This window comes from Ahaetulla prasina, chromosome 8 (assembly GCF_028640845.1).
Source record: "Ahaetulla prasina isolate Xishuangbanna chromosome 8, ASM2864084v1, whole genome shotgun sequence".
Lineage (NCBI taxonomy): Eukaryota > Metazoa > Chordata > Lepidosauria > Squamata > Colubridae > Ahaetulla > Ahaetulla prasina.
In genome coordinates, this window is record NC_080546.1 from 77295691 (window position 1) to 77310061 (window position 14371).

At 42.0% G+C, this 14371-nt stretch overlaps 1 protein-coding gene across 3 annotated transcripts in view; it reads left to right on the plus strand.

The window, feature by feature from the left end:
- The first annotated feature begins 1242 nt into the window (after nucleotides 1–1242).
- The window catches only part of DLC1 (DLC1 Rho GTPase activating protein), a 390319-nt gene continuing 377190 nt past the window's right edge, over nucleotides 1243–14371 (plus strand). The window contains exon 1 of one of the 3 annotated variants that reach the window (XM_058193746.1): nucleotides 1243–1441. In XM_058193746.1, the coding sequence (XP_058049729.1) occupies nucleotides 1364–1441 (78 nt within the window). In that variant the 5' untranslated portion in view covers nucleotides 1243–1363. Of the gene's footprint in view, nucleotides 1442–2345; nucleotides 2471–14371 lie in introns of those variants that run through there. The other 2 variants (XM_058193744.1, XM_058193745.1) reach the window with 2 other exon arrangements.

Below are 14371 nucleotides of genomic sequence, written 5' to 3' on the forward strand. Positions count from 1 at the left end.
ATCAGTGGAACAACTTGCCTCCAGAAGTTGTTAATGCTCCAACACTGGAAGTTTTTAAGAAGATGTTGGATAACCATTTGTCTGAAGTGGTGTAGGGTTTCCTGCCTAAACAGGGGGTTGGACTAGAAGACCTTCCAAATCTGTTATTATATTCTAACTATTGGTATTCCTCACTCTTACCAATCTGGTTCAATTTTTTATATGAAGTGCAACTCCTTGGCTATCCTGTTCCAGTTCTTCCAAAGTAGAACCAGAAGGTGTTCCACTAGGATCTTATAATTTGCAACTGAGAGTGAAGTCCTCTGTAACCTCATGCTTTTTCCATTCTACAATGACATGAGTTCCTCCCTTAACCTTCTGCCTCATTCCAGTCCTTAATGGCTGATTACAACCAGTAAATCTGCAGCCACAATAATTGTAGTGCAATACCTTTCATGCGTCCTACAGGGACGCGGTGGCTCAATGGCTAAGACACTGAGCTTGTCGATTGAAAGGTCTGCAGTTCAGTGGTCCGAATCCCTAGTGCCGCATAATGGAGTGAGCTCCGTTACTTGTCCCACGTTAAAAAAAAAAATGCAAGTAAAAAAATAGGGACCACCTTTGGTGGGAAGGTAACAGCGTTCCGGGTGCCTTTTGCATTTAGTCATGCCAGCCACATGACCATGGAGACGTGTTCAGACAGCGCTGGCTCCTCGGCTTTGAAACGGAGATGAGCACTGCCCCCTAGAGTCGGGAACAAATAGCATATATGGGCAAGGGGAACTTTTACTTTTACCTTTACCTTCCATGCATTTCAATACTTCCCAAGTGAGCATACAAAATGTATATTTCCTGTAGCTTCAACAATTTTACAGGACTCGGTATTAACATTTTTCCACAAATTCGGGTCTATCCTAAGTTTGGCATTCATAAGAAAGCTCCTTTCTTTAGTGCATTGTATTAAATTGAAACAAACAAACAAACAAACAGGTTAACTAGTTAAACCCCCCTCCCCAATTACAGCGTTCTTCTCTTTAGAAACGACAAGAGTTCTTTCTGATAGCATGTGCAACGTAAATAGTTAACATTTATTATTAATTGATACTCTTAATTAAAACCATGCCAGTGCTTTCCATTAACTTACTCACAAATTTTGACAGAGCTGTCTGTCTGGTTTTAATCAAAACCAAATGTCAATCTGAGTTCCCAGGCTGGAGCAAGTAAGAGGAAATCGTTCTTGAGGAGGCAGAAGACGCAGAAAAGATAAACAGCAGATAGTTTCACCAAATCTGTACAGAATGGAGGATGCAGTTGCTGTGGGCAGCCTCAGAGATAGGATTCAAGCCCTCTAGTCAGATTGCAAAAGAGGAATTACAAGTGTTTTATGTCATCTGAATTGAAATGTGATCAAGATGGAGTCTATCTATGTGCTTTCCCAGAGTTTGGAGGATTCTCTGTAGAGGTAACGTGGTACATTCACGTATGAACTGCAACTAATTTTGATGCCAGTTTTTGTTGTTCTTTCTGTCAGTTTTCTTCGTTTCGGTCAGTTCATTGATTAGAACATTGTCACTGAAATTAATCCGCCTAAGCTTTAGCTATTTTCCATCCATTTTTTAAAAAAATCTTTCTTGTTCTCTGTCTCATTCTTTGCTGGGTGTACTAAATTGCTTTTAAAAGTTTGCTCTGTGTGTAGCATGTATGAACTGCGTCCTGTCAGCGTTGTGTTTGCATTAAGGAAATCAGCGTTCACTATATGTGCCTGTGTTCGTGAAATGCCACATTTAGAAAAATTTGGGAAATTAGGAAATGCTGCAATAAATACGGTAAATCAGGCTTTTAATGTGTAATCATTCCCACCCCTCTCCCTCCCTCTCTCTCTCCCTCCCTCCCTCTCTCTCTCTCTCTCTCCCTCCCTCTTTCTCTCTCTCTCTCTCTTTCACACACCCACATGCACACACTTTCACATGCCTACAACTCAACAGCAGGAAATACTTTTCCAGCAATCTGGACCTACTTCTCAGAGGCCCCGTCTCATAAAACATCAGCCTACGTTTAGTAGACAAAAGTAACAAGGGAAAGAAAGGTTGGTTAAATTCCATTTAGTTAAGGCTCCTTCCAGCTGCAGAGTATGTTTTGGTCAGAATCACACATATAGAGCAAAAGTGCTGAGAATAGAGCAATGATCTCAGCTATGAAATCTGAACTTTATGCTAGTGGTGGCTGAGACGGATTCTGGGTGGGTTCCCCCTTTCTTCCCTTCCCTCCCTTTTTTGTATACACAGCCAGAGTATTCAGAGAAGTAATTTTGACTATTTCTACCTCCCTTGCCATTCTGTGAGGTCAATTCTGGAAGGTTTTACCTTTTAAAAAATATAAGTCGATCTGAAATACACAGAAGTTTTCTGAAATCCGTTAAGCCAAATACTAGGACTCTGTAATGAATCTTTCAGCGCTGAGGATTCTGTCAGTGGATTGAAAAAAAGTCACAGTAAGTGGAATTTGCATGCCAACAGTATCTTTAAATCTTTATGCCTGACACCCCCATATGTACCTAAACCAAAGTCTTCTTTTCTCTTTTTTAAGCGTCAAATTCCGTACATTTATAACCCGTTTACAGTATAAGTAGCATTCACAATGATCTTTACAATGAATATAAAGCCAAGAAATTAGAAAATATTTTCTTTTTGTGTTTTCTTTTGTTTTTATTATTAAGAAAAACAGGCACTGGAAGAAAAAGTCACGCAACCCTTTGGTTAACACATTGATTTATGATGCTTATTTAGAAAGAAAATTTCACCCTTTACTGTTCTTATCAGCTATCTGTCCTCTGAGTTTGGTTTCTTCAACCCCCAACACACAAATTGTGATATAAGTCTGTTTGTCATTCAGTATTTGAATGTGAAGTTATCAAATTGAACAGCATTCACTATCAAATGCAGTAATCAACAAGGAACTGTTTTAATGGTACATATAATTTAAGAAATTATTTATCATGATACCAAAATCATTGCCTATAGTACAGTCTAAAGTTTTCATTCAAAATTCCTTTTAATTTCTTCCAAGTGCAAAAGTTGTTTTGTGCCCTAAATGGAGCCATTACAAAGCTGAGATTCTTTCTCATACATTAAATCTTAGCTGCAAAGAAAATTTGCGCAAGAATCCCACCCACTGATTAATGAAGGTTTATCTGGTTATCAAATGTGTGTTGAGGTCTGAGAGAAACTTAGATTTAAAAAATGATTCTGAGTAAAAATGCCATATCTATCAATCCCTCTCCCTTCTTGGTCTTAAAAAAAGATGATGGACGAAATGTATGAAGTTTTCCATATGTCATTAAGTGTTGTTTATGAACAAATATTAACTGATTACAGTTTGGAATCTACGGACCGTAACTTATTACAGTGTTCGTACTTTATGATATGCTGGATGGTCACTATAATGTTTAGCTAAACTTAGTTTAAAAATAAGCTATGGTTCTTGTTACTGATCTATTTCTATAGTGGTAGAAATAATTCACGTATCATTCTGAGTTTAATTGATATTTGCCTGATATTAGCTCCATTGAAATCAATGGAGATCTGTTTTGGAGTAAAATTTTATGAGTGAGTAACTTATTAGGGTCATGCAGTGTCTGCTGAGCATCCTATTTCCATCAGCAGCCAGACAGATGTGTGTGTATGTGTGTGTGTGTGTGTGTGTAGAGATAACTCTGGCTGACTGCTTCCAGCAGCTGATATCAGAGGGCATAAAGGCTTTATTCTGCAACCAGAGCTGTTAGAACCCCTGCTAGAAGTATCTCTCTATATTAAATTATTTGTTCGCTAAATTATTTTATTTTACTTCTGCTGCTAACTTGAGAATAGGCTCTTTATAAAGAAACTGCTATAAAGTTACCTATCTAGATGTGGCCACACATCTTGGTAGGGATCAGTTAAGGAATGGCACTGCTCATCGTTGTGGTGCTAATCATTATCACCAGTTTTGTCAGATGGTATGAACCATAGACCAATTATGTGTGGAAAGCCATACATAACCCGTTATGCAGGGCTCTGATGGAGTGCTTCAATTTGACAAAGCCTAATGTACCCTCATACATTACGTGGTGGCTCAGTGGATAAGACAGTGAGCTTGTCAGTTGAAAGGTTGGCAGTTCAGTGGTTCAAATCCCAAGTATCGCGTAACGGGGTGAGCTCCCGTTACTTGTCCCAGCTTCTGCCAACCTAGCAGTTCGAAAGCATGTAAAAAATGCAAATAGGAAAATAGGGACCACCTTTGGTGGGAAAGTAACAGAGTTCCGTGCGCCTTTGGCATTTAGTCATGCCGGCCACATGACCATGGAGATGTCTTCGGACAGCGCTGGCTCTTTGGCTTTGAAACAGAGATGAGCACTGCCCCCTAGAGTTGGGAATGACTAGCACATATGTGCGAGGGGAACCTTTACCTTTAACTTTAATGTATCCTCTACAGGTGAAGAAATGGGATGGGATGGGATGGGATCAGAGGTGGGTTTCAGCAGGTTCTGACCAGTTCTGGAGAACCGGTAGCGGAAATTTTGAGTAGTTCGGAGAACTGTTAGTAAAAATTCTGACGGGCCCCGCCCCCAACTATTCTCTGCCTCCCAAATCCCAGCTGATTGGGAGGAAATGGAGATTTTACATATCCTTCCCCTGCCATGCCCACCAAGCCATGGCACGCCCACCAAGCCATGCCCACAGAACTGGTAGTAAAAACTTTTAAACCCACCACTGGATGGGATGGGATAGGATAGGATAGGATAGGATAGGATAGGATAGGATAGGATAGGACAGGACCTTGGAGGTATCTAATCCAACCCCTGCTCAAGCAGGAGACCTTATACCATTTCAGTGGCTGTCCAGTCTCTTCTTAAAAACCTCTAGTGATGAAGCACCCACAACTGAAGGCAAGCTGTTCCACTGGTTAATTGTTTCCATTGTTAGAAAATTTCTACTTAGTTCTAGGTTGCTTCTCATTTCCACCCATTGTTTCTTGTCTTGCCTTCTGGTGCCTTGGAAAATAAGTTGACCCCCCACTTCTTTGTGACAGCCTCTGCAATACTGGAACACTGCTATCATGTCACCTCCTGTTCTTCTTTTGTCTAGACTATCCATGCCCAATTCCTGCAACCGTCCTTCATAAGTTCTACTGCAAAACGTCATATCTGTGCAGTTGGTCAATCAATGAAAGTAGCTTGTACAATACATGTGTTTTGCACATGAATGCAAGTCATTTCTGATGATTTAAGGCAGAATGTCAAAAGGAATGCTCCTTCGGTGCTTTGTCCCATGAAGCAATGCACCTTATGGTATCAAAATGACTTGTAAAGCAGAAGGACCCGTCCAGGGAATAGAGGATCCTATCAAGGTATACCATTGTTACTCAACCTCAGCAACTTTATTTTATTTTTTATTTATTTTATTTTGTCACACAGTATATATAAGCATAAGCATGTAATAATTATACAATATATAAGCATATATATAAGCATAAGTATAAAATAACTATACGAATTGGATACTATCAAAGGGAACATTAGGACAGGAACGGTAGGCACGCTGGTGCTCTTACAGACCTCTTAGAAATGGGGTGAGGTCAATAGTAGACAGTTTTTGGTTGAAGCTTTGGGGATTTTGGGAAGAGACCACAGAGTCAGGTAGTTTATTCCAAGCATTAACAACTCTGTTACTGAAGTCATATTTTCTGCAATCTCAACTCCCAAAATTTCAGAGCCAGCATGCTGGTTGGGGAATCCTAGGAATTGTAGTCTACACCAAAACTAATCAGGGCTTGGTGGGTGTGGCAGGGGAAGGATACTGCAAAATCTCCATTACCTCCCCACTCCTGGGGGAAGGATACTGCAAAAATCACCATTCTCACCCCATGCCAGGGGAAGGATACTGTAAAATCTCCATTCCCTCCCCACTACAGGGAAGGTTACTTCAAAATCCCAATTTCCTCCCAATCAGCTGGGACTCGGGAAGCAGAGAATAGATGGGAATGGGGCCAGTCAGAGATGGTATTTGCCGGTTCTCCAAACTACTCAAAATTTCTGCTACCGGTTCTCCAGAACCTGTCAGAACCTGCTGGATTTCATCCCTGGTCTACACTTCTTAAAGTTGCTGACATTGAGAAATACAGTTGTATACCCAAAATACAGCATGTCTCTACCGTATAATTTGTTTAAAAAATCTTAAATCGGTACAACAAATAAGCATATAATCTCAATAGTTGTAGAAGCCCTTGAAACTGACAATTGTTCTGCACTGCTTTCATGCAGAAGTGGTTATTTGACCGCTTTCTAAGGATTGCAAGTTTAATTTAAAATGCTTCCTTATGAAATGTTACATTAAAGATGAACAAAATGTGGGGACCAGGCTTTGGATTTTGGGACTCCATCACAGCAAAGAATAGCACACAGCCAAACCTGAGAGATTGGGGAGGTGGGGTGGGGGGAACTAAGCAGAGTGGATCTAATGCAGGGGTGAAATGCTACCGGTTCACATGAGTTCAGACGAACTGGTAGTAATAAATGCTAAAGGTTTGGGCGAACTGGTAGTTAAAAAAATGCTACCAGTTCGTCCGAACTGGTATTTCCGATGACCAGCTGTGTTGCACAATTTATATTCACTAGAAAGCAGGAAATTTTGCTTTCTAGAGAATCTAAATCACGCAGCACAGCTGTTCCCCCCCCTTGCTGTTCTACTTATCTTCTTAAGCCTCCTTTTTCCATGCGAAGCGTGCATTTGGCGCGCACCACACATGCACACACAGCGAATCGGTGGCAAACCTCGGAAGATTTCACCACTGATCTAATGGAAGACCATTAGGACATCCTCCTTACTATAGATTAGACTGGGAAATAAAAGTTTTGGAAGAAGGCATTAGCAAAAGAAGAAGAAAAAACTCTTTATATTGTTACCAACAAAGCTAAGCACCATTTTTATGTAGGCTCCATGGATTTGGCCATCAGGAAGGCTTTTCTTTTTTATTAGTTCTTTACATAAGTCTCGTGATTAGATGTGTTTAGATCTTTATCCTATTCTGTGCTACTTAGAGTACAGTGTTGCACAACGGAATATATTCTACATCACCTTTTTCCCTTTCTCCCTTTGTCTCCTTTCTTGCCTATTCTCCTGTTGGCCTTACTTCAGAAATCTTTGGTGCTTCACATTTTGTAAGCCAAATAAACTAAAATCAGGGAATGTATGCCAATATACTTAACTTGTGTGATTTGTTTTCAATGCACAATTTGGATTTCCTGGAAGAAAAATCTGGATTAATTTGGCATTACCACTACATTAAAAAAAACAAAAACAATGAAAGCTTTCTTTGTAGGCTATGTCAAAATGGTACACGTAGATGCAATTCAGGTATCTAACATGACAAAATGTAACTCAAAGATTGACCATAAACTTGATTGTCTTCTATGAGCTGTGCATTGCTGTTCCAGCAAGTGAAAGATTTATTTATTTTATTTTTATGCATATATCAAATTTAGAAACCACTCATCTCACTTACAGAGCAATTCTGGGCAATGTACATGAATGGCTGGCTGGAAAGACCCAGATGGGGGAAAAAATATCAGCTGTGCTGGCATCTTTTTTTTTTGCTCAGTAATAAAGCTTGTTTTGAATTCATTGCTTCTTTTCCTGAAGAAAATTCACATGTTAGCCATCTGAGGCTTCTGAGCAGTGTGAAGAAATTATAAATTGGGTAAACAATTTTCAATATACAGGCCTATCTGATATAATTAAGTGATACACGAATACTGAGAGCCAATTTGGTCTAGTAGTTAAAGTGCCAGCTTAGAAACCAGAAGACTGTAAATTCTAGGCGTCCCTTAGATATGAGAGCCAACTGGGTGAGTATGGGTCAGGAACTCTCTCTTAGCCCTGTGTTGTGGTCCTCCAGCAGCCTGCAGAGCTGGCAGCAGAGTCACACAGTGAGGAGGCTGGGGAGGATAATGAGCCAGTCCTGGAGTCAGGGGAAGGCCTGGATGAGGACTCTGCGTCAGAGGCAGAGATGGGGCCAGGGCCTTCTGGGAGCGATAAGCGGACTCCGGAGCCTCCAGAGGCAGACAGCAGAGAGGCAGAGGAACAGGAGGAGCCTCTTCCTAGTGCATGCATGTGAAGAGCTGCCAGAAGGCAAGAGCAGCTAAAGCGAAAAGGACAACTCGGGAGTAAGGCCAGGAGATGATTGGTCCCTCCCATAAGGCTTAAAAGAGCAGCAATGGCTCTTGGGTTCTTTGTAGGAAAGCAACGTTGCTACAATTGTTTCTTGTCTCTTGTTTCTGAACTTTGTGTGGGGTTCTCGCCAAGAAAAACCTTTGGCAGGGTGCCAAAGAAGACAAGAGTTTTTGATAAGGCTGAAGGACTTTTTCTGAAGGACTTCGAATTAATTTGGACTAAGCTGAGAATGAAGTAATTCTCAGCTGTTCTAATAAAATATGTTTGTTTAGGACTGATTGTGTCTGGTAATAACTACTTGGGCCTAGGTCACAGAACCCTGCATACCTCACAAGGTAGTTGTTGTGGTAAACTAAAAGTGCATATGCTGCCACCTTGAGTTTCCCAAACTATATTAAAAGATGAGGTAAAAATCTAATAATAATCATAAGTAGGAGAATTTAGATGAAATCACTTGCTGACAAGACAAAAACAAAATAACCATCCTAAGTTATAATGGAAGGAAGAAATGGGAAGAGAAGAATCCTATTGCCTGTAGGAGACATCATGTCCACCACCAGCCTCTGCATAGGATAATAACTCCAAAAAGTTTGAAAGTGGACTATAAAACTATGGAACAGGAATGTAGCTGAACTGGGTAGAAATAAGAATAAAACTGTGTTTCCAGAAGCACTGTTTCCTGGGCAGTCTATCAGCCAATACAAGCAGTGATGGGATTCAAGTAATTTATTTTTTATTTTATTTATTTGTCACAACAGTATATATAAGTATAAGCATGAAATAACTATACAATATATAAGCATATATATAAGCATAAGTATAAAATAACTATATGAATTGGATATTATCAAAGGGAACATTAGGACAGGAACGGTAGGCACGCTTGTGCTCTTATGCACGCCCCTTACAGACCTCTTAGGAATGGGGTGAAGTCAATAGTAGATAGTTTTTGGTTAAAGCTTTGGGGATTTTGGGAAGAGACTACAGAGTCAGGTAGTGCATTAACAACTCTGTTACTGAAGTCATATTTTCTGCAATCAAGATTGGAGCGGTTCCCATTAAGCTTAAATCTAATGTTAGCTCTTGTATTGTTATGATTGAAGCTGAAGTAGTCTTCAACAGGAAGGACATTGTAACAGATGATTCTATGAGTTAAACTCAGGTCATGTCGAAGGCGGCGGCGGTTCTAAATTTTCTAAACCTAGTATTTCAGGTCTGGTGGCATAAGGTATTTTGTTGTATTCAGAGGAGTGGAGAACTCTTCTTGTAAAATATTTCTGGACACGCTCAATTGTATTAATGTCCGAAATGAGGTGTGGGTTCCAGACAGGTGAGTTGTATTCAAGAATTGGTCTAGCAAATGTTTTATATGCTCTGGTTAATAGTGTAATTTTTCTGGAGAAGAAGCTACGCAAGATTAAGTTTACAACTCTTTAAGCCTTTTTTGCGATGTAGTTGCAGTGGGCTTTGGCACTTAGATCATTTGATATGAAAACTCCAAGGTCTTTAATGGGGTGAGGGTCATCTACAAGGTAATGACCATCGAGCTTATATTTAGTGTTCTGATTCTTTTTTCCAATGTGTAAGAAGAGCATTTGCTGGTTGAGATTTGGAGTTGCCAGATTTTTGACCATTCCGACACAAAGTCAAGATCTTTTTGAAGGGTAGCCGATTTCTTCTAACAACCAGTTTGCCAAACTTCTCAGAAAGTTAACAACCAGTTCTCCCGAAGTAGTGCGATATGGCTGAATCCCAACACTGAATACAAGTTTATAAAAGACTATTAAGTTGGAGGTTTTTCCTTCCAAGAACTGTTCTTGCTTCCACGGTATTTATTTCTTCCATACGGTTATACAACAGTTTCCATGTGCATGCAGTCATTCACATATATTGCAGTTCAGTATTCAGCTGGTTTGAACTGGTTCTCCTGAACCAATAGCAGAAATTGCAGGTAGGCCTGCCCACCCACCCCAGCTCTATGCCATCCTATTTAGGCATGTTTTTGAGGCCGGGTGCATACGTGGAAAGCACATGTGAGAGCAAAGCACATGCATAGAAGGCCAGATGCATGCACAGAAGGCAAGCATGTGTGTGAACCGGGCACACGCACAAAGCAAACATACGCAGCGAACCAGTAGTAACATAATCTGAAACCCACCACTGCTCAGCATATAATAGACTGCTCCTCCTAAGTGGCAAATAATAAATAGACTGATTTCCTTCAGGTTGTCTATATTTTAATTCACACATCGAGACATGTCCACTCACCCGCGCCCATTGCAATTCTGTACATGCTTACTCAGAAATAGCTTTAGAAAGGACTTACTCAAATAAATTTGGATTTAATTACATATTAATGCTTCTAATTTTCCATGTGTGGAAAATTGTGTTCCATGTGACACACTGTACTTTTGTCATTTTCCAATTTTAAAAAAACCCTTCATCTTTGAACTTTGTGAGACTCGGGGTAGCTTTTATGAGAATACTCTATCCAAGAGCGTTCTCTGCACTCTTTCCAGAGTCTTTTTGTAAGTGTGTTTTTTCTTTCTTAGCAACTCAGTCTTTTAAAGCAGCGGTCACCAACTGGTGGTCCGTGGACCACTGGTGGTCTCTGAGAAAATTTTGGTGATCCCCAGAAAAATTATTTGCATTTTTTATATTGCACTAAATCAAGGGTCCTCAAATTATGGCCCCTGGGCCGGATAAGTGCAATAAATATTTATGTTGCTGCAGAGTCTCCCCTTTCAGGGTCTTCTTGTGTGGGTCGGAGGGGGCAGAAATTCCAACTTGGGGTCTGCTTCAGCCTCCTGGTGTGGGGTTTTGGGCAAAGGCTGGGGAGAAGAGGCGCTGGTGGTGAAGAGCCGGAGGGCCTTGTTCCAATGGGACTGCCTCATAGCCTGGAACTGGCTGACCATCTCAGCCTGCTGAGCCTCCAGACACCGGTCCCTGGCCTTGCACTCCTGCAGGTCTTCCCTCTGCTTGGAAAGCCTATGCTCCTAGTCCTCAGTGAGGTGCTTCTGCTGAGCCTCCTTCTCGGTCAGATCCAATTTGAACTGAGCTGTTTTGCAAACTCTTTCTCGTGGTGGCTGCTTAGCTCCAAAAACTGCTTCCTGTTGGGGCCCTAAGGAGCCCGAGTGGGTAGGTGAGGAGCATCTGGGAGGGGAAGGGCAAGTAGAGGCTGGTGAGGCGCCCCTTGACATGAGTGACATTGAGTTGGCCACACCCACCCAGTCACATAACCCCCCTTGCCACGCCCACCCAACTGGTCATTAGGCAGATCATATTAGTGATCCGCGGGATTTAAAATTATGAATTTAGTGGTCCTTGAGGTCCAAAAGGTTGGTGACCCCTGTTTTAAAGAGTCTGCATCTTCTTTAGCAAAAATGAAATGATGGAAGTCATTCCATCATACGGAAGTCCAAGTAAAGCAAAACAATGGTCCTGTTCTGTTTGCCTCCCCCAATACTCCCAACAAAGAGTCAGTCAAAGGCCTTCTTTTCTAATTTATTTACATAGATAAATGTTCTGGCCACATCTACCCACGGGCCTGCCAAGTCTCTGGAGATAACTAGGAAATTATAGATAAGGCCAGAGTTACTCACGAATATATTCTTCCCTCCATTGATACAGTTTGCCCGCGCAAATTCACTGCTTTGTCCAAGACAAAAAGCCAGGCAATTCCGCCTCCTGCTTTTATAGCCTCTGTAGATGTCACTGCATGACTCATCATTCTTTGGCTTTGTCCCAATGCCTCCTCTGCTGCGCGCGCCGGTCACGTCTGCGCAGTCTTGCATCAAGCCAAAATTGTTCTTGGAGCATTGCCAAATCAGAAGAAGACCCGGGAGAATCAGGCCTTACCGGCCCCTCCTCCTCCCTTTGGGTGGGTGCCAGGGAGGGAGAGGGCCCAGGAGAAGCAGGCCTTGCCAGGTCTTCTCCCTCACTTTCTGAATCATCCAAGTCCAGGAGTCCGAGTCCAGGAACCTGGGTCATAACAGGTCCTTTCAATCAACCATTGTCCACATTGTATAGTCTACAGAGACTAAAGTATACTGTTTCTTCCTTTCTGCTGTTCCAGAGCACTATCTATCAGGTACTATCTATTAAGTCTGTGTGGGATGTGGTGGCTCAGTGGCTAAGATGCTGAGCTTGTTGATCGAAAAGTTGGCAGTTCAGCAGTTCAAATCTCTAGTGCCACGTAATAGGGTGAGCTCCCGTTACTTGTCCCAGTTTCTGCCAACCTAGCAGTTTCAAAAGCATGTAAAAATGCAAGTAGAAAAAATAGGGACCACCTTTGGTGGGAAGATAACAGCGTTCCGTGCGCCTTTGGCGTTTAGTCATGCCGGCCACATGACCACGGAAACGTCTTTGGACAGCGCTGGCTCTTCAGCTTTGAAACGGAGAGGAGCACCGCCCCCTAGACTCAGGAACGACTAGCACATATGTGCGAGGGGAACCTTTACCTTTACCTTTATTAAGGCTTTGTACAGCCTCAAAGGTGCAGTTTTCTTTGACGATGCTTTGAGCTCCTTTGAAACTGGTTTTGAAGCAATATTCAAAACTCAACAGTTTTGAATTAGTCTGTGGCTCAACAGACTAATGCAGTCTGTTAGTAACACAGCTGCCTGCAATTACTGCAGGTTCTAGTGCCACCAGGCCCAAGGTTGACTCAGCCTTCCATCCTTTATAAGGTAGGTAAAATGAGGACCCAGATTGTTGGGGGCAATAAGTTGACTTTGTATATAAATATACAAATAGGATGAAGACTATTGCTAACATAGTGTAAGCCGCCCTGAATCTTCGGAGAAGGGCGGGGTATAAATGTGAATAAAAATTTAAAAAAAATAAAAAAAATATTGCAAATGTCCACCTTGCTTTTAAGGAGCAAATATTGCAAATGTCCACTTTGCTTCTAAAGAGAACTGTATAGTCCAGTGATTCCCAAAGTGTGAGCCGCGGCCCCCCAGGGAGCCGCGCTATATGGGGCGCGCAGAATATATCTGCGCCCGCTGGGTCTGGCGCTGATGCGCCATTTCTGGGGCGTCTTGTGCGCATGCGCAGTTGCAGGTCGGATTTCCAGGGGAGCCGCGGGTGAAAAAGATTGGGAACCTCTGGTATAGTCCCAAATAATCCCAACTGCTTGTCCTGGCATGTCCAACAGCTAGAAGAAGCTAAAGTTTGTATGTAACATATATATAGAACTGTCTTCTGGCCATGCAGGACTGATGCAGAGTACTTTGACAAGATGAATAATGTTACGTCCACAGTGCCTTGCAACTGATCAAGTCAAATCTGGCCATCACGCACAAGCTTACTATTTATTCCACTGGCATTTAGAATTTGCTGTCACAAACCCTTTGGCACAAAGAATTCCCTAGGCTTGTGAGTAATAACAACTAACATAATGCAACTTTGTGATTTTTCCCTTATAAGTTTCTGTTGATATGAATAAGAAAGTTGTTCAGATCATCACAGCCCACGCTACATCAGTGTAGAATTGATGCGTTGAAAGCCCGGCCTTCCTTAAATCTAATCAAAACCCCTCTATAGAAAGCCTTGATTGGATACGGAGAACTTGAGACTTCCCATGACCTGAATAATTGGTTAGGTATGCGAAGCATGCAAAGCTTGGCTTTTGGGTTTCTTTTCAATTTCTAATCATATTTTATAGTGATTTTGCTCTTTCCTGAATTAACAGTTGCAGTCTGTGTTATGGGGGAAGATGTGTCTACCTATTGGCTGCTGCCTCAAGAGTGCTTTGTTTTTTTCCTTTCAAAAGGCAACTGAACTATGTTTTTTTCCTTGAGGAAGAAGACATTTCGCTTCTCATCCAAGAAGCTTCGTCAGTTCTGAACTCAATCCTTCTATCCAGTGGTGGGATTCAAAAATTGTTACTACGAGTTCTCTGGGCGTGGCTTGGTGGGCGTGGCGTGGCGTAGCTTGGTGGGCGCGGTGTGGCTTGGTGGGCGTGGCGTGGCTTGGTGGGCGTGACAAGGGAAGGATACTGTAAAATCTCCATTCCCATCCCACTCCAGGAGAAGGTTACTGCAAAATCCCCATTTCCTCCCAATCAGCCGGGACTCATAAGGCAGAGAATAGATGGGGGCGGGGGCGGTCAGAGGTGGTATTTGCCGGTTCTCCAAACTACTCAAAATCTCCGCTACCAGTTCTCCAAAACTGGTCAGAAC